The sequence below is a fragment of the Bufo bufo genome, chromosome 6, assembly GCF_905171765.1.
Source record: "Bufo bufo chromosome 6, aBufBuf1.1, whole genome shotgun sequence".
NCBI classification, from domain to species: Eukaryota; Metazoa; Chordata; class Amphibia; order Anura; family Bufonidae; genus Bufo; species Bufo bufo.
In genome coordinates, this window is record NC_053394.1 from 66,495,263 (window position 1) to 66,520,617 (window position 25,355).

At 42.4% G+C, this 25,355-nt stretch overlaps 1 protein-coding gene across 2 annotated transcripts in view; it reads left to right on the forward strand.

Annotated features, from left to right (window-relative positions):
- FBXW4 (F-box and WD repeat domain containing 4) overlaps positions 1 to 25,355 on the forward strand; it is a 192,736-nt gene that overhangs the window by 93,820 nt on the left and 73,561 nt on the right. For both annotated transcript variants that reach the window (XM_040435583.1, XM_040435582.1), the window contains one exon: positions 23,621 to 23,686. In XM_040435583.1, the coding sequence (XP_040291517.1) occupies positions 23,621 to 23,686 (66 nt within the window). The remainder of the gene's footprint in view (positions 1 to 23,620; positions 23,687 to 25,355) is intronic.

Consider the following 25,355-nt stretch of genomic DNA (forward strand, 5'->3'; position numbering starts at 1 on the left):
ACAAGCGTTCAGCTATCTCCAGCAGTCCCATAGTTGAGTTGAATGGAGAGGCGGACATGCATTCACATCTTCCGCTCCATTCAAAAGGGCATGATCGTCGCCTTTCACGCATCATCTCTGCGTTCAGGAAAAGTCGTGGCATGTTCTATATTTGGGCGTTTTTCACGCAGGCCTAGCTCCCTAGAAGTAAAAGGGGCTTGCTTGAAAAACGGATAGCAATCCGGATGCAATGCATTTTCGCTGATGGATGCCAGGAGATGTAAATTGTTGTTCTTCAGTTTCACGCGCATGGAAAATGCATGCAATCTGGATGGAAAAAATGCAGACCGTGAATGCAACCGCAGACAACACTGATTAAACTTGCCTGCAAAACCATCCGTTTTTTTCCTGAACAGATCCTGACACTTTCTTTATAGAATATACCCCTCTCACCTAATAGGAGATATTACTAAAAGTGCTCCGATTGAAAATGGGGATAGCAGTACCATAGGGGTAAACCAGTGTTATATTGAAGGCAAAAAGCACGACAAAACCATGATGGATAGGGCTTGATGTAGTTTTAAAAATTGTCAATTTTAGGAAGCAGGGCTGAGACTGTCCTCCGATTGTATGTAAGTACAACTTTAGGGGTCAGTATAGATTCTCCATGATTGAAATCTATCACCTCTGTCCAATGACTTTCTTGTTGATGTCTTTTTTTTTTTTATATTGGGCATCTTTCTCATCCTCAAATGGTCATACATTCATTTGGAAAGTCTTTCCATAGAGAATTCTCATTAGCAGTTGGTGTCTTCCTAGTTTCCACATTGTTTCATTGCGTCAGAAAAAAGCAATTGTTTAAATAAAATTCCTGCTTGCAGTTAAAGCAATGCCAAGCCCTGCCTCTTAGATCCCCATTTAAAGGGATTGTGCATAGTTGGTTAGTAATCCTTAGACTGATAAGGTTTGCTCACGTAACATACAGTAGTTGCATACATAACATACAAGCATTTTGACTACATGAGCAGATCATTTCCATCTGTGAGGTGGCCGCATGCATGTGTTTCTCTTGTCCCTGGAATCCAAAACTAAATGGAAACATGTTAGAGAAGATCCATCATCCTTGTCAAAAAAGTTTCTCTCAAAGACATGAGCTCTCATAAAATCTTTAGTAATGAGAACACCCATGGCATGTGTTTATTAGCTGTAGATCCATCCATAAAATTGCATGCTGTAGGTGGTTTAGTGAAGAGCAAACGTACAACTTTCTGTAATCTGAATTCTATTTAAAAAAGGAGTCATTGGTCAACAATATACCTTAGATGTTTCTTTTATTTTATTTTTGCAGAAGTGCAATATTTATCCGTTTGTGGTATAATAAAAAGTAATTTTGACAAACAAAATCATATAACTACAATAGTAAAAGTAAAAAATAAACTTCTGGAAATTCATAAGAAACAAGACCTAAATACAGCACCATTAGCTAAAAAAAAAAAAAAAAGTTATGGTGTTTGTAATGTGATGAGGCTTCAAAAAAAATTACCGTATGTTCCTTGCCCACCAAACTTAACTGCATCTTCAAAGGGGTTATCCCATGAATAATGTAAAAAATGAAAATCAGACATCATATAGTACATGGCGATAACTTTCTAACAAAGCTAGAACCAGCCCTGTACCTCACATGGATCCAGAGATCTCCCCATTCATTGCTCTGCTAGATTTATATCAAGCTGACAGCTCCAGGGCAGTGTCTTTTCTGTTACAGCTAAGGGGGCGTGTCCATCCATGCTCTCCCTATCACAGCTAAGGGGGCGTGTCCATGCTCTCCCTATCACAGCTCAGGGGGCGTGTCCATGCTCTCCCTATCACCGCTAAGGGGGCGTGTCCATGCTCTCCCTATCACCGCTAAGGAGGCGTGTCCATGCTCTCCCTATCACAGCTCAGGGGGCGTGTCCATGCTCTCCCTATCACAGCTCAAGAGGCAGTTGAAAGATGAAACTGAGCATGTGCGGCCTTCTCAGTGAGCAGTTCAAATAAATAAGAAATTAAATGGCACTATACAGATACATTTTATTGAAAAACTCAGTAGCTGTACAAAATTTTTACTTGCATGCAATTAAAAAAGTATTCAGAACCAGGTGCTGGTTTGAAAACTGTAGAATACTTTTCGTGGGACAACCCCTTTTGGGAGTTAAGAGCATTCTGGCAGACCTACTGCTTCCATGCAGTACATGGTCAGGCATTCACTTTTATGGCTGCTACATAATACTTCGGCCACTGAAGTGGGAATGTATGGCTAGATCCAGCTTCCTATAGTCATAATAGCTAATCACAGAGGATTAGAGTAGCAGGACCTATGGCGGTCAGACAGGAGCTTTGCAGTTTCGGCTGTTTCCTCGGCAGGAACATGCTATATGTAAATATTCTATGTATTTTATTTATTTTTTACAAAAAATGGGTGGATCGTTTTCTTTATATCATTTTTTGAAGTCACTCCATGTGTTCCACTTTATGTTCTGGCTCTCTAACTTCCTCCTTTGTTTGAACTGTTAGCGCGGCAAAAAGCCTCACGTAACTTTCTCAGTCAGACCATTCTCTCCGACCAGAGAGGGAAGGAGGAGGAGTGACTCAGTTGTAGCATCACACATTATACTGATACAGTACAATGCTTTTCTGTGGACGTCTTTATCTGTATCTGTCATAGGAGCTATCCCAATTCTATATCTACAATTATGCTAAGAGATGCCATCTTCCCCTCACAGCAGCAGTAAACTTGCAAAGGATTGCCTATTTATATAGGAGTTTTAACTCTTTGTGCTGGCTGCTCCTGAAGGACAATATTTTGTATCTAATTTTCAATGGCGTGGTGTTACTAAAAAGAAAAAGAATAACAGCAACAAAGTGTAACAATAGGGAAGTGTGCCTTTTAAGATTACCTTTCAAATGGATTACTGAACTACACATGCATTCTGTGGGTGGTAAGCGTCTGCAGTTTTAAGAATCTACTTCTCATGGAAGACGGCAATTTCTTTTAGAGTTTCAAGAAGGTTTGATAATTTGCTCGACCATTTAAGAGATGAAAAGTGTTGTGGAAAATTCTAGGGGAGTGCTGAAAGCAGCAGCGATAAAATATCTAATTGCAAGCAGTAACCAGGAACTAATACATCGTGTGCTGAAAATCATGTAACCGGATTACTGCTTTCTGTTCATTAGGAAAATGATGTCCATGTTGCAGAATATGGAGTCTCTGTGTTTTATTGATCATCTTTTTTGCATTAAAAAAAAAAGTTATTAAATACAGCACACTGCAATTTTCGCATTTGCATACAAGCATAGCTAGCCATTATATAATAATTGGTACCCATTAGCAATTATTTATTAAAGTATTCCTCCATTAAAGAGGTTGAGCCTCTAATATAAATGTATCCCGTCCAACAGATTTCACTGTTTCCCCAAATATCACCATTTATCAAACCTGCCGTAGGGTACGGCTACACAGCGACACTGGTTGCATGACGGCTGTCACAGCCAGGTTCGCAGAGTAGCGGTGTTTCCATAGAAATGAATGGGATCACCGCGCCAATCACAAGAAATCCAAAACTGCTGCATTACTTTCGACGGGCCCGGCGATCCCATTAATTTCTGTGGGATGACCGCTACTCAGCGAACCTGGCCATGACCGACGTCGCAGAGTAGCCATACCCTTATTCTAAAGTTATTAGCCTACCATTGCACCCTGGGGCAAATCAGTTTTGATATTCAGTTGCTGTAGGTTATGTCCTGCGCTGGAGCCTTGTAACGTAGGATGTAGGAAGCATTAGTGGTAAGAACCAGGGACGTGGTTAGTGTAACGTGATCTGTTGATGTCGGGACACATCTCACTGCCCTAAGAAATGATGGGACAGCAGCCACATGACAAACCGAGAAGTAGGATTCAAGCATGGGGGATAAGAGAAAGCAAAAAGAAACCAAACAAAAATCAGTTTGAAGAAGAATGGGAGTTAAAGTAATTGATGAAAATAAACTTTAGAGTGAACAGTAGTTTATGGCACAGCCCATTGTATGAGATTAAAAAAGCAGGGCTGCTTTCTTCTAGAAACAGTGGCAGTCTGGCCCATGTGCTGTGTCTGGTATTGCAACTCTGTCCCTTCTAAGGGTACTTTCACACTTACGGCAGAGGATCCAGCAAACGGATGCATTTGTGAGACGGATCTGGATGCATTGCAATACCGGATCCGTCTTTCCGGTTGTCATCCGGAAACGGATCCGTTTTGCCGGAGCATTAATGCATTTCAATGGAAATGAATGCGGATCCGGCATTCCGGCAAGTGATCAGTATTTTTGGCCGGAGAGAAAACTGCAGCATGCACGTAAGAGGGACTGAACTGATGCATCCTGAACAGAATGCTCTCCATTCAGAATGCATTAGGATAAAACTGATTAGTTTTTTTCCGATATTGAGCCCCTAGGACGGAACTCAATACCGGAAAACAAAAACGCTAGTGTGAAAGTACCCTAAGTGAATGGTGTTGATTATATTTTCAGTGGTTTATTTTTTTTGCATATTTTTCGATTGGAGGCAGTGTGAGATGCTGTGGGTTCAGGTTTATATACATAGTTAAAGTAATTTATTACTGCGTAGGATTTAGATTTTAAGTGTTCTGGTGAAATTGTTAGTGTTTTTTTTAGGATTTTCTATTTTTTTATCTTAATATAACTGTTAAAAATGCCTGGATAAAAGCTAGTACAAAATGCCCCAATATTCAAAGGCCACTAAAAATTAATGTCAAAAATGTTTTAAACTGAGGGCAGTTTTTATTTTATTTTTTGCATGTGTTTTAAAATGCAAAAGCAAATTGCGTGAAGAAGGTCTCTCATAAATCCAGGCAAAACAAATAGTTCAAAGCCTTGTCAGAGTTACTGGAAAAATTACAAAAAGAAAGTCAACTCACAGGCATGGGGGCTCCATGGTTAGCAGCGCTGGAGTCCTGGATCCATCTGCATGGAGTTGGTCTGTCCTTCCCATGTCTGTGTGGCATTCCTCAGGGTTTTCCAATTTTTTTCCCACACTCCAAAGTGATGTAGATTGTGAGATGATAATTGCAAAGCGCTGTGGAATATGTTGGGGCTATATAAGCAAATTAAATAAATAAAAAAACAGACTCCTGAAAATTCACCCTCAAAGCCCCATCCACACAACCGTATTTTTGGTCTGCACTTAGTCCGCATTTTTTGCGGATCGGATGCAGGCCCATTCATTTCAGTGTGGCCACAAAAAATGCAGCCAGCACACCGAGTGTTGTCCACATCCGTATGTCCATTCTACTGTCCAGCAAACAATATAGAACATGTCCTATTCTTGTGGGTTTTGTGGACAAGAATAAGCACATGGTCGATATCCGTGTTTTGAGGATCCGCAATTGCGGACTGCAAAACGGACACTGTCGTGTGCATGAGGCCTAAACCAACTAAAAGCAGGATACACACTCCTAAAATGGGCAGCTCAGGTATTACAGAGATAATGTACGTTAGACAAAGTATAAACCGGTATACAATGTTTATTTGGTATTGTTCTATATGGTGTAGTGGGTGGATTATTTTTTAGTAATTGTGTTGTTAAACGTATTTATTTTCTAAATCTCCCATCTATCCCACTAAAGAGAGAAAATGGCTAAAGTATAAAATTTAAAAATAATCCCCCTTTGGATGTGTTGTTATAACCAGGTTGAAGATGTTGGTCACAAAAGGGTTCAGAAAAACAAAGTCCTATGGAAATCATTTGCTTTTAAATTCTCCATTTTCGTGTTGCTTGTTCTGATCCCTGAATGAACAATACGCAAACCTTTACTTTTAAATTTGGTGGCCACGTTGCCCTTTGATCTGCTAGCATTCCCATTGTGCATCCAAAAATGAACAAATCATAGTGTAATAAAAGACTACCGCCGTAATAATGGCCGTCTCCTAACGGAGTGGATTAGCTGTACTTTCTTCCTCGGACCGCGTTTTAAGCGACTTTGTCATTTGGTAACATTATATAAAAGGCAGATTGTGTTTCACATGGAAAAATTCACAAAAGGGAATTGCCTTTTGTACTGAAAAGAGATATACAACGTCACCTACTATCAAATCAAAGCTATGTTTTGGCTGTAAGGTGCATTACAGACAGACTTTCTTATGAATGGCGGCATTATCAGTGTTCTTAGTAATTTGGGAAACCCAACCTAAACTGCGAGAGAAGAAGAAAAAAACAATAGCCTTAAAGGGCTTGTCTGTATTTTGTGTCACAGCGTCAAGAAAGCGATGTTCTTAACAAGAGATTTCTTTAGTAACTTGTGGAAAGCCCCAGAGTGAATGGAGATTTATTTTTGGTTATTAAAAACCAGGCGCTCACCTGGTGGGTAATGACACCCTGTTGTAAAGTTAGTTATTTGTCCAGCCATTCCTTACCTTCATCTCCTAGTACCTCCCTGACAAAAGTTACTAGCTCATTTGTTTTTTCCTGCTGAGAGCAGGTCCACAGTTGCCTGCGCTTACAAGGACGTTTGGCATGCACGGCTTGCCTATGAAAGAGCCTCCGCTAATTGTATTGTCTTAAAATTACAACTTTCCATCAATTCGCCCCCTTTTTTTTTCTTTTCTTTTTCTTCTTTTTCTTTTGTCCTGCTGTGAAACATTTTGAGTTTGCATTGTGTGTGAAGAAACAAAGCCCTCCCATCGGTACAAGCCCCTCATGCAAATCTACAGGTTCATACGTAAAAGAAAAGAAAGGTAATTACAAGTTTGTCCAGGTGAAAGCAGCGTTAAACTTCCAGAAACAAATTAGGTAGAATTTGGAAGAGCAAGGGAAACCTGTATCCCCAGGCATCGGATTAGATTCAAGTAATTGTGAATGCAAAGGACAAAAAAAAAAGTTTTTTTATAAAAAGAAAAAAAAAAGTAATTGTAAATAGAGAAAAAGGTTAAATAAGTAACATAAAATGTTAAAAAGTCTATCAAATAGAAGTCTAAAATTATCCTTTTTTTTTCTAAATGGAAAATGACAGCCGGAATTGAAAAGTTGTGTAATAACGATAAGGAAAGAAAACATCTATAACATTACTTTTCTTCGTCTGTCTCCCTTTCAGGTGTAGGAGGATTGAGATTTTAGAAGTGAAATCTTTGTACCAACCTTAATCCTTTCAAATCCCCACACAGAATCCATGTTCTAGCAATTAGGAGCTTATGTAAAAATCGGAGACCTCAACAGGTCTCTTGTGCCAGACTCTACATCATCTTCGCAACTGAAGACAATAACCTTTTTAAAGAAACAAAAAATGTGAAATTCTCTGCAGCCATTTCTAATATGTTATCATTTTGAAGTCTTTTGTGATCCCGGTCTTTGACTCCAGCAATCATGGAATCTGTTCAGTGCTGGTTTATGAAATATTCTGGGTTATCTGTGATAGAAAGACTTAAGACTTACTTGTGAGGTTAGAGAGCTTCCAACAGGACTAAAATAAGACACTGACATACCTGTACAAATGAGGCACTGTTCAACGGTCTGTCTGTAGAGTCTCAAATACTGTATTTTTTGTTTTATAAGAAACACCTAGGTTTTAGAGGAAAATTTTTTTCCCAGCAGACTTGACACCTCCAAATCAGACCGCCAATGTTAATCAAGCCTCCAAATCAGACCACCAATGTTAACCAGACCTCCAAATCAGGTGACCAATGTTAATCAGACCTGGAAATCAGACCCTCCCAATGTTAATCAGACCTCAGATCAAACTCCCAGTGTTAATCAGACCTCAGATCAGACCCTCCCAATATTGTTCAGACCTCAAATCTTTTCTGCAGGCCCTGCTAGGCTGAAATACACAGGCAGCCAATGGCAGTGCTGCCCTCTCCCTCCCAGCCAATAGCAGCTGATGTGGGCGGGGGAAGATTCACTTGGCTGCCGACTGCCGAGTAGCCCGTAGTGAAGCGGATGGGCAGTACTTTCAGTTTGGCAAAACTGACAGATCGCTGCTGTACTAGCGGCGGCGTTTTAAAGGGGAATCAGCGGGCAGTGGCTAAGGTGGGTTGCCAGCACCCAGGGCAAGCCAAGTATTGTACCCCCCCCCCCCACCTGTGGCCACACCCCTTTTACAGATAATGTAGTAGATGTCACTTGCAGTCCTACGTAACATCACAGATAACACGGTACCCTACTGTGAAACAGATATTTGGATGGACATTACATACATTGCTACGAAATATACAGGCGATTACAGCAGCACATACCTCTTAAATCCAGTGACATCTCCTGTCATGTAGACTTTCCTCAATGTCTTCATTCGGAGATTAGACCGCCATGACACCTTCTTTCAGCCGTGTCTCGTCTCTGCAGAGTTTCACAGAATTAATTTTTAGATTCCACACTTTACTATCATCCTCCCCTTCCTGGGGCCTAAACACTGTCATCCTGCTGCTACCTCCAATACTGAGCTAGTTCCATTCAAATAGTCCCCCATAATAATATGCTCCCAAACTGCCCTTAATGGTAATAGTGTTCCCTACAGCAGGGTTCCTCAACTCCAGTCCTCAGGGACCACCTGCCAGTCATGTGCTCAGGATTTCCTTAGTATTGAGCAGATGATACAATGTCAGTGCATCAGGACTTACCACAGGTATTCATTCTGTGGGATATTCTGAAATCCTGACCGGCAGGTGGGCCCTGAGCACTGGAGTTGAGGAACACTGCCCCACAGTACCTCCAATAGTATCCCCATTAATATGTGCTCAATAATAATGCCCCCAGCAGTAACAAGACCCCTCTATAAGATACCCCTATAAGAGCATGCAGTAGTAATAAAGTCCCCTATACTGTCTGCAGTAGTTATAATACCTCCTATAGTGGTTGGCTGCAGTGCCCCATGTAGTTACAATGACCCTCTGTAGTGCCACTAGATAAAAGACCTAACCTCCTCCCTTAATGCCCATATGCATAATGCCCTCTGTATTATTTTAATATATAATGGCCCCTTCTGTATTATTATTGTAATAATGGCACCCATCCTTTCCATATATGATTGCCTCCTTTGTATAATGTCCCCCAGCCCCATAGTACCCCCAGTCCATGGCCCCCATCCTTTCCATATATGATTGCCTCCTTTGTATAATGTCCCCCAGCCCCATAGTTCCTCCAGTCCATGGCCCCCATCCTTTCCATATATGATTGCCTTCTTTTATAATGTCCCCCAACCCCATAGTTCCTCCAGTCCATGGCCTGCCTATTAAAACAATAAATAAATACTTACCTCTCTTCCTTACTCCGTCACCACGTCTGGCCTGTCTTCAAGCGTCCCAGTGCAGGCGGTCACGAACACATCACCGTGACCTCCTGCGACGCGTCATCTCGCGAGACCAGGGGCAGGAGGTCACAGTGAGGTAATCACGATCTCCTGCACCGCTCTACTGCCTCATAGGCTTCAGGTCACTAGCATAAAGCCTATGAGGCTGAACAGAGGGGATGGGAGACATAAGCTCCCATGGTCCACATTGAAATTCCTGATGCCTGGCGCCCCCTGCAATTCTATCTATCCTTTTTTTTTTTTTTTTTACCGTATACGTTTGACAGATGTGCATATGTTTCAAAATGTCGATGTATTTTTTTTTCTTTCTTTTTTCTTTTTTTAACAAAAAACGTATAGTTTTGTGAAATTTTTTTTTTTTTTTAAAGATTTGAAGTGTATCAAAGGAAGTTTAAAGTCAAGTATCTGGATAAAAACGGATATGTTTCACAGATGATAAACGTATTGTCTTACATTTCCATCCATCTTCTATTGACTGCCATGTAAAAAAAAAAAAGCGTATACATTTCTATACTTTTTTGTAGGACAGAATTGTGTTGTATGCTACACTATTCTGTCCTGCAAAAGAAAAAACAACACAAATGTAGTCAGAAATTAGTCAGAAGTATGCACTTTTGAGCTATTTTTACTAAGATTATCTCCAGCCTGATACCTCAGGGAGCGAGTCCTTTCTGCTGCAACTCTCTCCCTGTAACTGCCACAGCTTCTTACAGAACACATGGCTGGTGGCATTTGAAGATGTTAACTGAGCACGTTCGACCAACTCAGTGAGACGGACAAAAAATAAGGAGAAGAACAAACAGCGGGTGGCGCTATACAGATACATTTTATTGAATAACTCTGCGGCTATACAAAATGTTCGTGACACAACCCCTTTAATTTCAAGCACATATCCCCCAAGAATCGTACTGTTCACCCTGGTTTCCCATTAGGACCCATTTCTTTCATCACATCCCAGAACCTTTGAAGACACCACTGTGTCTGTGCTAGTGACACCAAAACTACAGCTCATGGACACGTCATGTGCAGGAATTAAGCAACGGTCTCTTATTTTTTGTTCTTATGCACCATCATCTGTCAGAGCTCATAATTGGATTTCACGGACACGAGAAGGCTTTTAAGATTTTAAAGACAGTGAGATAAGGCATCCTTAAGTGTCATAGCAGTTTACAGAATGACATTCTCCCCGTGCCAGCTATCTTATCTTCGAAATTATCTTAACCATAATTGCATACACTGTTCACTTATTTTCTAATGGTCAAATTCTGTTTATAGTACTCAATTGGAGAATTGACAACTTTGGAATACAGTTATTTTAGAGCCACTGGAGAGAATTATGCACCAGCGTCATAAATTAGGTGCACCTCTGTCCCTTAGTGCACCAGAAAGCCAAGTGTATTAGGGTACTTTCACACTAGCGTTGTGAGGATCCGGCAGGCAGTTCCATTGATCCGGATACGGATCCTTTAACTTATTCATTGAAATACCGGATCCGTATTTCCGGTATAATCCGGAATAACGGATCCGGTATTTCATTTTTTCAAAGATAGAAAGAACTGCGCATGCGCAGACCGGAAAACCGGATCCGGCGATGCAGCAATTTCCGGAACACTTGGTACCAGATCCAGCATTAATACATTTCAATGGAAATTAATGCCGGATCCGGCAAGTGCCGTAGTGTCCCGGAATTTTGTCCGGTCAAATACCGTACAAGGGACGGAAGGGAAGACGTCCTGATGCATACTGAACGGATGGCTTTCCATTCAGAATGCATTGGGACAAAACACAAGAGTTTTTTTTTCCGGTATTGAGACCCCTTACCGGATTTCAATACCGGAAAAGAATAATGCTAGTGTGAAAGTACCTTTACAGCCTTGAGCAGTTTTTGGTGTAAATCATGGTCCTCTAGCCCCTCCAGCTTCTGCTCGTGCCCAACCACTTTTCTTAAAAGTGGCAAGCTCATTGTAAAGGTCCAATATTTGCAATTTGTTTTACAAAAATTGCATAAACAAAATGTAACTTTTTGATAAATTGAAAAATTCCACGTCACTGAATCAGTTCCCATAGGAGAACATGCATTCCTTACAATACTTTGTTGTTGTTTTTTCCCTCTGGCTGTGGCCTCTACTGAAATGAATGGAAACCATAACTCTCATGTAGTCTACAGACGTGCACAGATTGAGTACCTTACATGCAGGAGAGTATGCAGAGCCAGAGGCTTTCCATGATGTTGGCTTGTGATTATAACAGATGACTGCTAGGATACGATGTCATATGGGCAAAGCTTGACCAATGGCCATATTATATACCGATCCCTGCAGGTATTATGGCGTCACTTCAGGACCAGCAGTAGAAATAATACACACCGCATGATCAGATAGGAAGGAAAAATGCAATATGTGAGCCTGACCCTTCAGAGGACCCTGCTATGGGTGATAGAGCATGGGGGGGTTTGGATTGTCTAACAACTATGGCGTCATTAATTATTTGTTTTATGCCAGTTTTAGCCATAATTAGGTTGCAGATTTTCCCGTATAGATGTTTTGCGACAAAATCTGTGACTTTTCCCCGCTCATGCCACACTTGCAAAGTGGCGGAAAAAGGGGTGGGGAAGAGTGCGGGCCAGCCAGCCCATCTCAATTCATCATTCTTCACGCCAGTTTTTGGCACGGAAAATGACCTTAAACTGGCAGCAGGGGAGCTGGCATAGTTTAAAACATGTTGCAAGGCCGGCAGAAGCAAGAGCCAAAGTTATGTAGAGGCCTGCGCCTCTGCATAACTTTGGCGCATCCACCATACAGTATGATGTCACCCATATAGTAAAAAAAAATTCCTTGTAGTCGCTCCGAAATTAATTTCTTTCTAAACATGTTATTTCACAAAGGATCAGATACTGATGACCTAGATAGAGGATAGGTCACAAGTTAAAAAATCTTGGAAAACCCCTTTAAAAAAATCCTTACATCCCAGGATTTCAAAGCAATTTCTAAAGCTGCCCTTTCCTTCCTAAAGTGACATGAAAATCTCTGGCCAATAAAATCACTGCTTAATTTCCAGTGATTATATCGTTCCAGGAGATTCTAAGCTACCCACTTGGCTGCAGCTATTTGGAAGCAAGTTTAAAGCTAGTCAGTACATTGCCTTTGGACGGCAAATTTATTTATTTTTTGTAGTGTGTTAAAAAGTCTAGGTGTAGAAACAGGCTAAACGACAAAAAGATCACATTGCTCCAGTTGCTGATTGGTTGGGGTCCTTGGCAGCAAATTTTGTGTGTTCTTTATAAATTCTCCCACAAAAAATTACTAGGTTATGTTCATAGGCCAATAAACCTCCCATTTTACTGTTCATACAGCTATATATATAGTACAAGGTTAAGGTCTCATTCACATGTGGATGTCTGTGAAGGGTCCGTGTTTGGTCTGTTTTTTTTTTATTCCCCCCCCCCCCCCCCCGCACCTCACCCCCCCCCCCCCCCCGCCCTCCCCCATGTGTCATCCCCTTCCCACTTGCACTGCTAGGCTGAAATCACTTGCACTGCCAGGCTGGAATCTTTTGCCAGTTTACTGCTGACCTCACTTTTAAATCCTAACCTTTACAGTGAATGCCAATGAGTCCCCATATTTATGAGCTCACGGCTGTCCCCACCAACCTGCCTCAGTTTTTCTCCATATGAATTGGCAGCAGGTGGGCCGGAGGAGCTCATGAATATGGGGACTCCTTGGATGGAGCTGTTCTATACAAGATTTTGGTAAAAAAAAATTAGGGAAATGGACCCAGCATTTTGCTAAAGAGACATGTTACCTTGTTACCCTTAGGCCTCATGCACACAACCGGATGTATTTTGCAGTGCGCAAAAAATACGGATTACGTTCGTGTGCATTCCGTATTTTGAAGAACGGAACAGCTGGCCCCTAATAGAACAGTCCTATCCTTGTCCGTAATGCGGACAATAATAGGACATGTTCTATTTTTTTGCAGAACGGAAATATGGACATACGGAAACGGAATGCACACTTCCGTTTTTATTTTTCTCGGACCTATTGAAATGAATAGTTCCGTTTACGGTCCACACAAAAAAAACGGAACGGACTCGGAAAGAATATACGTTCGTGTGCATGAGGCCTTAGTTAGGGCATCATAAAACTGATGACAGATTTCCTTTAAGGAAAAACACTGAAAAAAGACGGATGCCGTCCTTATTCGATCGCTGGTTTTAAGGGGCACATAGAAAGGGGCCCATAGACTTCAATGGAAATGTTTAGTCTACATGTCAGGCCGAAGTACTGCATGCTTCTGTTGTTTTTCCACTGGCCCACAGTCAGTGGAAAAACAAGGATGTGTGAATAAACGCATTAAAAACAATAGATATGTGTGCCGTCCTTAGAGAACAAAGACGGCACACGTCCATGACTCACTGATGTGTGAATGAGGCCTAAAGTGTGTCACAGTAGACGCATGTAACAATTTTCATGGAAAGATAAATCTTGTGCATACTCAGTATGCATTGCATCTGTAGTACTGCATTTTACATAGTTTCTTGAAAGCTCCATTTCATTTGGTTTCATTTTAAAAAATGCAAACAAAATATTAAAAACATCTCAATTTATTTAGTATCGACTATGAGCCCCATGCACAGAAATAAACACACTTACGCACCTTGACATTCTGTCAGTGAGGTTATTAATGGTTGTCTGAGGAATGTTCTGCCATGCTGAATGCACTTGGGCATGCAAATCATCAAGATCTGCTGCTGGCAACTTCCTTAGCAATTGACGACCAATGACGTCCCAGATTTGCTTAAAGGGGTATTCCCATCATAGACAATGGGGGCATATCATTAGGATATGCCCCCCATTGTCTGATAAATGCGAGTCCCACCTCTAGGGCCCCCACCTATCTCATAAACACAGCCAAAAACAAAGTCGGCAAAATGGTGGCTAGCAGTGCTGGGTCCAGCCACCACCAAGCGTTCTTATTGGCTCATCAAAAATAGCCAAGCCAACGTTTGGCTATTTTCGGGATCCCCATAGAAATGAATGGGAGCGCACCATCTTGTGAGGCCAGAGCTTCCATTCACTTCTATGGGGCCTTGGCTATTTTCCGTGGCCCCATAGAAATGAATGGAGGGCGGCCGCACATACGCCCTCCTTCACTTTTCCAGCTGCGTGTATGAGATAGGTGCGGGTCTCACCTAGTGATAAGCCCCCATAGTCTTAGATGGGAAAACCCCTTTAATGGGAAACGTGTCCGTAGACACTGCAGCCCATGGTGGCAGATTTAGGCCATGCTGGCTGCTCACAGTAGCACAAGCAACTTGGGCCTGGAGTTGTCCTGTTGAAAAATGGCTTCTGGAACACTTTGCAAAAATGGCTGTGCCACTGGTTCCATGACTAAATCACTGTAACGCCGAATTCTTAGTATACCTGGAATGAAGATTAGAGTGGTCTGGCTACCATACATTATGCCACCTCACACCATAATCCAAAGAGTTCCCTTTTGGAGGCCTCTTAATGGGGTTGCCCATGTGGTCTCCAGGCCAATCTCCAGTGATTGTTGTGTCCGAGACAAACGTGGGACCCATAACTGAAGACCTCCATTCCAGCCTCCATTGCCATCTTGATGTGCATCATGATGGCCTTTGAGAGCGGTGGCTTGAAGTCAGTAGAACACCTGTAGCTGGACATGTGGCTCGTAGCCCTTTGCCGAGCAAACTCCTAATAGTTTGTGTAGACACTGTTTGCCGCCCTTGGCTTGGGATGTGACTTCCAATTTCACTTGCAGTGCAGAATGAATCACTACGTGCCAATGTTTCTAATTAGAAGATCCATCCGTGCAGAGGTTCTCCTCTGTGCACCTCTTGCTGTCATTACAGCTGGTCATTGTTCTCCCTACCACCAGGACACGTAATGTTGAACAATGCTGACATCTTGGCCTAGGAGCGTAGCAATCTGTCGGAGTGATAAACGGAGGTCTGTCAGGATCCTGTTCCTTTCAGTTTGCAACAAGTGATGAAAACTGCCCGTCACTGATCAGGAGGCATCGCACAATCATCCCACATGACTTGATCCGATTTTTGCAATTTTAATGCTGAGAAGTGTGTGTGTGTCTATATATGTATGAAAACTTGCCTATGTGGATATCCATGAATCCTTGGACAGCGCCAGTCCTGGCACTATATGCATGGAGCTTGGTACCTTTTCAAGACTAATGACAGCTGATTAGGTCACCACGACTGAAGCACTTGCAGTTGGAATGTAGAATGCTCTAATGACTCATTGTTACAGCTTACAAAGTAATGAACGAAATGGGTGAATCCAGGTGCTGACAAAGGCTGTGACCTTTGGTGCTATAATATCACTGTTTCACAGGCTGGTTGGTTCTCTAACCAACTTTCAGCCCATCAAAAATTGATTTAATTGCAATTCTAAGCCCCCCTCCCTCATTTGAAGCATCGGAGTATGACTAATTGTAGTAATAGAGAGTAATAAGGCTCAGATAAAAAGCTTTCCTTCGCCTCTTTTGTATCTTGTGTCACTGTCTGTCAGAGGTCAGAGAGCTTGCATATTCTATTAGTTGCCTTCATTTGGACAAATTAGTTTACCCAACAGTAATTAAAATGCCAGTACGGGTCGGGAATAGCTGAAAGCACTTGATGGGCACAATGATGAAGGACTTGACAGCTATGGTGGCCTTCCTTGCCAAAGCGTGTCACTGCTGAATTAGAGGATACACAAACCACAAACTTATATGGTTAGCAGCATTGGGGTCATGTCATTCTTTTCTTCCGCTTATCTACTTTTATCTTCTTCGTCACCTGCCATATGTCTTGAATTGGTTGTTATTTTTAGCCATTGTTCCAAGAATACATTCTTTTCCACCAAATGAAAAAAAAATTCTGAGGCGGTGTAATTCATGCCCATTTGTGTCATTGTTATCATTGGTGAGTTATATAATATGTTAAAAACATTTTGGCAAAAAGTGTAGTTAGTACAGATCTGCTTAAAATTCACAAAATCTCTATAGTTAGAGGTGTAATAACGACTGTTTAAAAAGCAAGAACGGAACAAAACGGTATAGTGATAAAGTTGGTAATGCACTCCCGAATGTGGGACACAAGGTGGTGCTTATAGCTTCTGAACGTCAGAGATCATGCACTGTGCTGTGCAGATCTGTAGTATGGGGACCACTGACAGGGCTACCTCCAACAGACACAGAGAAACTGGCCATACACTTTCGATAGATGTCGGCCAAACTGCTCCTGATATTGTAGCCACCTGACAACATTTTTCCCTTTTAGTGGTTTTCTCTGTCCTATAGATGGGTGTGTCGTAGCGTTAGGAATCTTAACATAATAAAGCTGACTATACACTTACAGCCAAAAGCTATCACTACTAACTCCCCTCTCCATACACATGCAAGTTTGGCTGAGTGTGCATGTGTCCTGATCTGGGAGCTTATCTCTGCTAAAAACAAAAGAATCGCCCATGTTGAAAGCTAACAAAGGATTCCAACTTTTCCCCTACATCTGTCATTGTGGGAAAGTTTGCCCCCTCCTTCCACGAAAAAAAAAGGCACATGAATTTATTGTCAAGGCCAAATGAAATTGGTGGATTCGGCCAAGTATTATCTAATATCTGTGGCGGGCTTTTAAAGTACAGTGTGCATCCTCCATTGTTAAGGTTGTGAACTTATATCCTTCTCCAGGGAGCTGGATCTTCAGATCATTCTAGGTCCAAAGCCAAGCTCCTGTCGCCACCACCTCCTGCTGTCTTCTCAGGCCTGAAAGTTCATCACTTCTGGCCAATTGGCCTCAGTGGTGATGTATAAGAAACCCCAGGTGAACGCTAAACCTCATTGGTTATGTGCCATTCCAAAACCGGTTACGGCTGTGGACATCGATTGGCCAGCAGCAGTGATGATCGATGTGGTTTTTTTTTTTCCTCTGACAGCCTCATTAATAAAAGTCATGTCAAAATTGAGAAAGCAGATGAGAGTGGCTACGAAGAACGTCGACGTCTCTACAGCAGCCAGCATGCCCATGCTGATTTTAATGCCTAAATTTTCTCTACAGTGGCAATGTTGATGAACTGAAGATTTCCCTACTAGGAGTTGGACACCCTGTGGACAGGTTATCATCCGGGGATCCTCTTAACAAAAGCAAAGATTCTCCAAAGCAGACAACCCCTTTAACTACTAGGGGGGTGTACACTCGGGATCCATTTTATAACTTTTTCATTGCAGAAGCAATCAATGTAATTAAGCTTGGTACAAAATAGTAAAGCGATAGCAAGTACAAACACCGTAACTACACACTGTTCCAAAGTTAGATGTTAGGTAGGCCACATGGGTAATTTTGCTTTTATCTTTTTAATTCTTTATTTTTTTATTTTTTTTGCTATGCGCTATTGAAATACGTGTTTTTGTGTGTGCAATTTAATTAAAAAGAGCTGCACAAGCCAACAACCAAATAAGATTTCACGTTACCTTTTGAGACTTGTAGAAAAAGCCCATGAGAATTAAGACATTTGGCTTTTTTTGCCTGTGCCACGCATACTCATGTAAGGCCAATCTTATCAAAAGAATAAAGAAGCAATTCTGTTGTAATAAAGAAGAGGAGCACTGGAGTGGAAAGATCAAGGTGGTGGGAAAACCACAGGTATCTTGGTGGGACAGAACGCCTTAACTAAACCAGCGGCTCAGTATGCACCTGGAGAAATGTGTTAAGACAATATGGGGAGGGAAACTCGTTTGGTTTTAGTCTCCTAACTGCAGACTGAATCAAGTAAGAGAGGCAAATGAAGGGGGGTCCAGGGTTGAAGGGCCAGTAGGGTAGAGTTATTAATCCCTACCGCAGGCCTACTGGGAGGTCAGATATGCCAGAGTGGCAGGGATTAGAAATGGTTTCCTCCCCTCTCTCTTCACTATTGACTTACCTTGATGCTAATTTAGACCCGTGGCAATAATCAAAGAGTGTTATTGCATACCTTCCAGAGGGGAGAATAACCCTGCTCGTCTCTTCATTGTTTACATTTTTTAAGCATCTTAAGAAGCAAATTGCTCACCAGAATGATTTGTGAGAGGCTGGTATGTTACTCACTACAGTAATTGGTTTTGGTAGTTATTAATGGATTATGTGGAAGAAAAAGAAAATAAAGTTGCATGCTTCATTGACAAAATACTTTTCTCACATTTTTGAATGCCACTTGCTACTGAAGGAACACTTTTTGGAGTGAGAATAAACATATCAATGTAGGCTTTTTTCCAGTAGTTCTAATCTACACAGTGGAGTCACATTATTACGACCACTTCCTACTTTCAATGTTGGCAACGTAAATCATGTGTTGTAAGCTGGCTTGGTGGGTATATAAGGTGTGTGATAGGCTGTCTGCGCACATATCCATTGTTGCTGACATGGGTAAAAGGAGAGATTTTATCAGAGTTTCCAAAAGTAATGATTATTGGCTTTCGTGCCTAGGGTGCCAGTATTTCTGAAACTGCAGTCTGTAAACTGTTTTTGTGCTGCTGTGGTGATAGTGTAGCGTGCGTGGACAAACGGCACCAAAACTGCTGAGCACCACATGCAATTGATGTGAAAGATGAACATCAGCTGCAAAGGTGCAGAAGGGTGGACCGCCAGGCTACAGTGGAGAGAAGCTCAACAACCAAAATGAACAGCGGCCTACCAGACATGTGTCTAAAACAGTTCAGTGAACCCTACTGTGTATGGGGCTCCAAAGCTGACAGATGGTCACTGCATGTCTGCTAATGAATTGCATCGGCAGCAGAGTCTTCAATTTTCGCAGCAGTATTGGAATTGGACCTCCGCTGATTGGCAAAGGGTTGCCTTCTCAGACGAGTCACGTTTTCTGCTTCATCGAACAGATGGACGTTGGCGTGTCAGGCGAGAAACATCAGAGAACAAAGAGCCTTGCTGGAAGAACACAAGCTGGTGGTGGCAGCGTTATGGTCTGGGGAATGTTTTCGTGGCATTCTCTGGGCCCACTCATCCGTGTAGAAAGCACTCTCAACTGACTTGGGTATGAATGCATTCTTGCAGATCATGTACACCCATACATGCCGATTGTCTTCCGCAGGGCAGATGGGATCTTCCAGCAAGACAATGCGACATGTCACAGAGCTAAAAATGTCCGACATTAGTTGACTAAGACTTCCGGGTACTACCCTAGCCCCCCTAATTCCCCAGACTTGAACCCAAATTAGCATCTGTGGGACCACCTCAATCATCTTGTTCACTCTATTGATCTTCCCCCACAAACCCTCCAGCACCTGTGGGATGCTCTGCAGTCAGCATGGCTCCAGATACCTAGGACAACCTACCAGGACCTTACTGAGTCCCTCCCAGTCCGTCTAGCTGCTGTCCGTGCTGCACATGGAGGCGACTCTGGATATTAGCTGGTGGTCATAATAACGTGCCTCGACTGTGTATTATAGCTTTATGTTGTAAATTTGTTACAATCTTATTTTTTGATAGTGGTAGACCTTGTGACTCAATATAGATCTTTGTGGTAATTTTAAATAATGATTTTTTTCTTATGTAGTAAGGCTACAGGGAGCAAGCAACAAACCCAGATTAGGTGACCAAATATTTATCAGAAATTGACTTACAAATCATACGTGGGAAAAGAAAATTGACAGCCACAGAAATACAATTAATTACTTTTCATAGAGTAACCTGCAGAGGAATAGTGAACCAACTGGGCTGCTAAAAGATTAGGCTTGGAGCTAAACCTTGTGGTGGAGTCTAAGGTATTATCCGTTCTCCTTGGAACCCCAAGGTCCCTGCAGAGGCCAAGAAGTGACTGGTATTCAATTATACTACATTTGTAAAACAAGCAGTACCATTTTATTTGGTGTACACTCTTTATTTTAAAAAAAATTAAGTTGCCTTATGGTGTGGAATACTGCCCAAAGTTATGTTTCATTTAATTACAGAGGTGCTGGCCGCCTTCGGTTTTTTTGTTTAGCCAGTTTGTTCAAAAAGGACAGCAGGACATGCTAAGGGTACTTTCACACTAGCGTTTTTCTTTTCCGGCACTGAGTTCCGTCAAAAGGGGCTCAATACCGGAAAAGAACTGGTCAGTTTCATCCCCATGCATTCTGAATAGAGAGAAATCTGTTCAGGATGCATCAGGATGTCTTCAGTTCAGTCACTGAACAGCGTTTTGGACGGAGGAAATACCACAGCATGCTGCGGTATTCTCTCCGTCCAAAATTCCGGATCAGTTGCTGGAATGCCGGATCCGGCATTAATTTACATTGAAATGTATAAGTGTCGGATCCGGCATTAAAAATACCGAAAATGCCGGATCTGTCCTGCATGCGCAGACCGGTAAAAATGTTTAAAAAAAAATAAAATGGAAACGGATCCGTTTGTCCGTATGACAAACGGAGAGACGGATCCGTTCTTGCAATGCATTTGTGATACGGATCCGCATCCGGATCCATCTACAAATGCTGTCGGTTTGCATGCAGATTGCCTGATCCGGCGGGCAGTTCCGGCGACGGAACTGCTTGCCGGATCACTCTGCCGCAAGTGTGAAAGTAGTCTAACTTACTTATTGGTTGTTACTTTTGAAGGATCTTCCTGGAAAGTCATAAGCCGCTGCCATTATATATTGACACGTTTTACCAATGTCAAAGTGACAAATTGATGAGGAGCAAATTTAATGGTGACAACAAATACGTCTGCACTTCCAGCTGTCAGTTTTGTAAAAATGCCCACTGGCCCCCAGCGTCCTGTACTAGAATGCGAGCAGGACTTGCAGAGCTGCCTAGGGGGTGAGGGTGTGGGGCCTCGCTACACTTGCTTATACTCCATATTGGTAAGCGTTCCTGTCAGACTGCTCAGCCACGATTGCATACCATCATCTGGATCCATCATTACCATCTATTATAGAGCAATGTAGTGAGGCCTCACACCCTAAGCCCTTAGGCAGTTCTGCAAGTGGTGGCAATTCGTCCTGCTCACATTCTAGGACAGGTTGTTGGTGCCCATTTTAAAGAATTCCCGGAGAACCCTTTTAAGGAACTTCTTCAAGGGGGTGGTACAGGATAGTAAAATTCTGTTGCCTTCTGTTTTGAAACAGTTCTACACATTCTCCATATCTCCATTGAGGTCAATAGGTCTGAGCTACAATATCACACATAGTAGACAGGTGGAGGGATGTTTCTGAGAAAAACGGCCTTGATTTTTTGAGATTGTACAGTCCCTTCAACTTCTGACTGTAATCCTCATTAAAAGCTAATATACAACAGCAATACAGACATATACAGTATATGGATGCCAGCTAGCTTTGAGAACCACGATCGTAGGACATAACATTTTATATAAGAGACATTTTTCAAATTAGTAAAAAAGTTCGGCCAACATGTTCCTAACCTCTGTTCACCAGAGCTGATTTCAAAACTCTGCCTGTACTTCACTTTTTTGATAAAAGTTTCAGCATTTGTTGCATTGATAATGCCACTTTGTGCCAGGACAAGTCCAGAGATCTTGCGGCATTTCCATGTATTTCCATTTCCAATCCATGGTAAAATTCTGAGTGGGGCAGAAGTTTAAATGCGTATAGCAAATACTGTTTTTTGTTTTCTTTTAATAAACTTCCACCCATTCCGTTGACTTAAATGGTAAAAAACATGACTGCAAAGATAGCTGCAAGCAGTAGTTTGCTTGCAGTTCACGGCACATTTCCACCATGTGGTTCACAAAGCAGCAGTTCTTGGAACTGCTTATGGGAACTGAGGAACGAGAAGAATATACTTCTCTGTCCTTGGAGGCCTCTGGGCACTGTCCCAGTCTTCCCTGCTGCACTTGGGGTCACTCCGATGCTGATGTCACATGACATTAGGCTGCAGTATCATACGATCACTGTTGTAGAGAATCCATGGGGAAACACGTGTGTTTAAAGGGAACCTGTCCTAATGAAAATGCTAAGTAATTTGCAGGCTGCATGTTATAGAGCAGGAGGAGCTGAGCAGATTGATATATAGTTTTATGAGAAAAGGTTCAGTATATCTTGTATTTCATTCATTTAAATTCCTGCTCAATCTGGGCTTTAAAGTCCAGGAGGCGGTCCTATCAGTGATTGACAGCCTTCCCTCTATGACTGTGTATACAGAGCTGTCAATCACTGGTAGGACCGCCTCCTGGACTTCAAAGTTCAGAATGAGCAGGAATATAAATGTATAAAATACAAGTTGTACTGAATCTTTTCCCACAAAGCTATGATATTAATTGGTTCCAGGACGACCATTCTATGTTGAAACCTTGAGTAATCGGTTCCAAAGCCCCAAAATGTCATCCAAGATAAGAGAAAATGAAGATATAAGAAAAAAAAAGCTGATAACTAAGGCCTCTTGTACACAACCATATGGCTTTTTCAGTATTTTACGGTCCGCAAAAAACGGATCCACAAAAAATATGTTTTTTGCGGAATGGAACAGCTGGCCCCTGATAGAACAGTACTATCCTTGTCCATTATGCGGACAATAATAGGACATGTTCTATCTTTGAACGGAAAGATACGGAGTACCTTCTGTTTGTTTTGCGGATCCATTGAAATGAATGGGTCCGTATACGGAACGCAAAAAACGGAATGGAAACGGGGAAAAAAATGTTCGTGTGCAAGAGGCCTAAGGGCTTGTTCACACGGCCGTTGCCCCTCCGTTGCCGTAATTCACTTGAATGGGTCTGCAAATCCGGAGATGCGGAACGGAACCACGGAATGGAAGCACTATGGAGTGCTTTCGTGGCTTCCGTTCCGTGCTTCCACACCGCAAAAAGATAGAACTTGCTCTATCTTTTTGCGGAACGGACGGATCGCAGACCCATTCAAGTGAATGGGTCCGCGATCTGCATGTGGCTGCCCAACGGTCGGTGCCCGTGCATTGCGGACCACAGCGCGGGCAGCACACGGTCGTGTGAACAAGCCCTAAGACAGATCAAACAAGTCCTTACATATATCAGTCAGAAATAGGTGCTACATAGCAACTAATTCAGCTATTTTACCAGAGAACAGGTCTTGGTTGACTGGATCCGAGTCTGAGACATTGTATGTTCAGTCTAGTTTCAGCTTACGATGGGTCAGAAAAGACCATTGTATGTTGAAAACATTGTGTCCTGAGGCCATTGTATCTTGAGGGACCCACTGTATAAGGAAGAGGGATGTAAGATGAATAACAGATTTGATATATTGAGTCAATCACTGTGTGCTCTGTGTAGGACAGGTGACCCATCCCCCATGTTCCCTTCCGCTGGGTAATGTTCTTCCCTTTCTGTGTCTTTACAGCTCCTTCGTTACTGGGACGGCCTGCTGCCACCATACATCACCGCTCAGGATTTGGGACCTTCAAAGGTAATATCTATGTGTAATATCAGATGTCTGTTCTCTGCCAACACTCATAGCATAAACCTTTTTTCTGGATGTGCTGTGAAAATTTACAATCGATGTCTGGTGACTGTAAAACTGATATAGCAATCTGGAATATGAGCAGATGAATCTTCTATTCTGGCACCTGATCACCTTATAACGTACTCCAGCCACAGTATGGAGGAATCGGAGTATAATATACAAGTGAAACTATACCAGTACATCACACTTATAGATTCTATCTATCTACCAAGCACAGCGCCGTACATTGTATAGCGGCTGTGCATGGTATAACCCTCAGCCCCATTGAAGTGAATACAATGTACGGCGCTGTGCTTAGTAAGCTGCGAGAAGCCCGCGATGCTCACAGGAGCACCAGTGCCTTCTCAAACAGCTGCTCGATGGGGGTCCCGGGTGACGGTCTCCCACCGAACAGATACCAATGACCTATCCTAATGATAGGTCATCGGTATCAAAACCTCAGAAAACCCCTTTAAAACCACTTAAAAATTCAGGTTTGTCTATAGTGAATCCAGTATCTTTTCTGCCCAAAGTCATGCAGACTTCCAGAAAGCTAAAGGCCCTTTACACGGGCTGGGAATCTGCCAGATAATCGCTAACTTATGTTCATAGGAATGCTCATTAGCGATTATCTGGCAGTGTAAAGGTGCCACCGATTACCCGATGAACCAGGGAAACACGAATTGGATTGTTTGTGAAGACACCTAAGGCTACTTTCACACTGGCGTTTTGGCTTTCTGTTTGTGAGATGCGTTCAGGGCTCTCACAAGCGGTGCATTCTGAATGGAAAAGGATCCGCTCAGAATGCATCAGTTTGCCTCTGTTCGCGAATCCCAGAAGGAAGTGAGACTCAGATTTCTACACGTTTTCATAAGCATTTATGTTTTTTACTTTTAAGAATTCGTCTAAACCCTTTTTGAAACTGTCCACTGTTCCTGCTGTGACCACGTCCTGAGGATTCCACAGATTCACAGTTCTTACAGTAAAGAAGCTTTGATGCTTCTGGAGACTAAACTATTTCTTCTTCAGTCGGAGGCAGTGCCCCCTTGTCTTTTGAGCACATTTTACTTTGAACAGTTTTTCGCCGTATTTTTTGTATGGCCCATTTATATACTTGTACAGGTTAATCTTGTTCCCCCTTAGACGTCTCTTCTCAAGACTAAATAAATTCAATTCTTTTAATCTTTCTTCATAACTAAGACCCTCCATGCCCCATCATTTTAGTCGCTCTCATCTGTACTTTTTCCAGCTGCAGTGCGTCCTTTCTATGTACTGGTGCCCAGAACTGGACTGCGTATTCCAGATGAGGCCGCACCAGCCCTTTTTGTAAATGAGTCTCTATGGGGACGAGCGATGGCCTTAGCTATCACTCCTCCCCATACATGTAAATGCAGTGGTCTCCTCCCCTGATGAGCAGGTGCGTGCCGGGAAGGAACACTTCATTCCTGACAATTGCCGGCAAAATTGGCCAGTGTAAAGGGGCCTTTAGACCTATAGTGCTATCTGGTGAGGTCCCTGAGAGCTGCTTTAGTTGTCCCATTGCCTGCAGATCTGCAATGAACAGAACAGAGTGGTCACCAGTGACTTCCATTTAATGGCTAAACATGGTGTTTCTTGAGGGTGAAGAAATTCC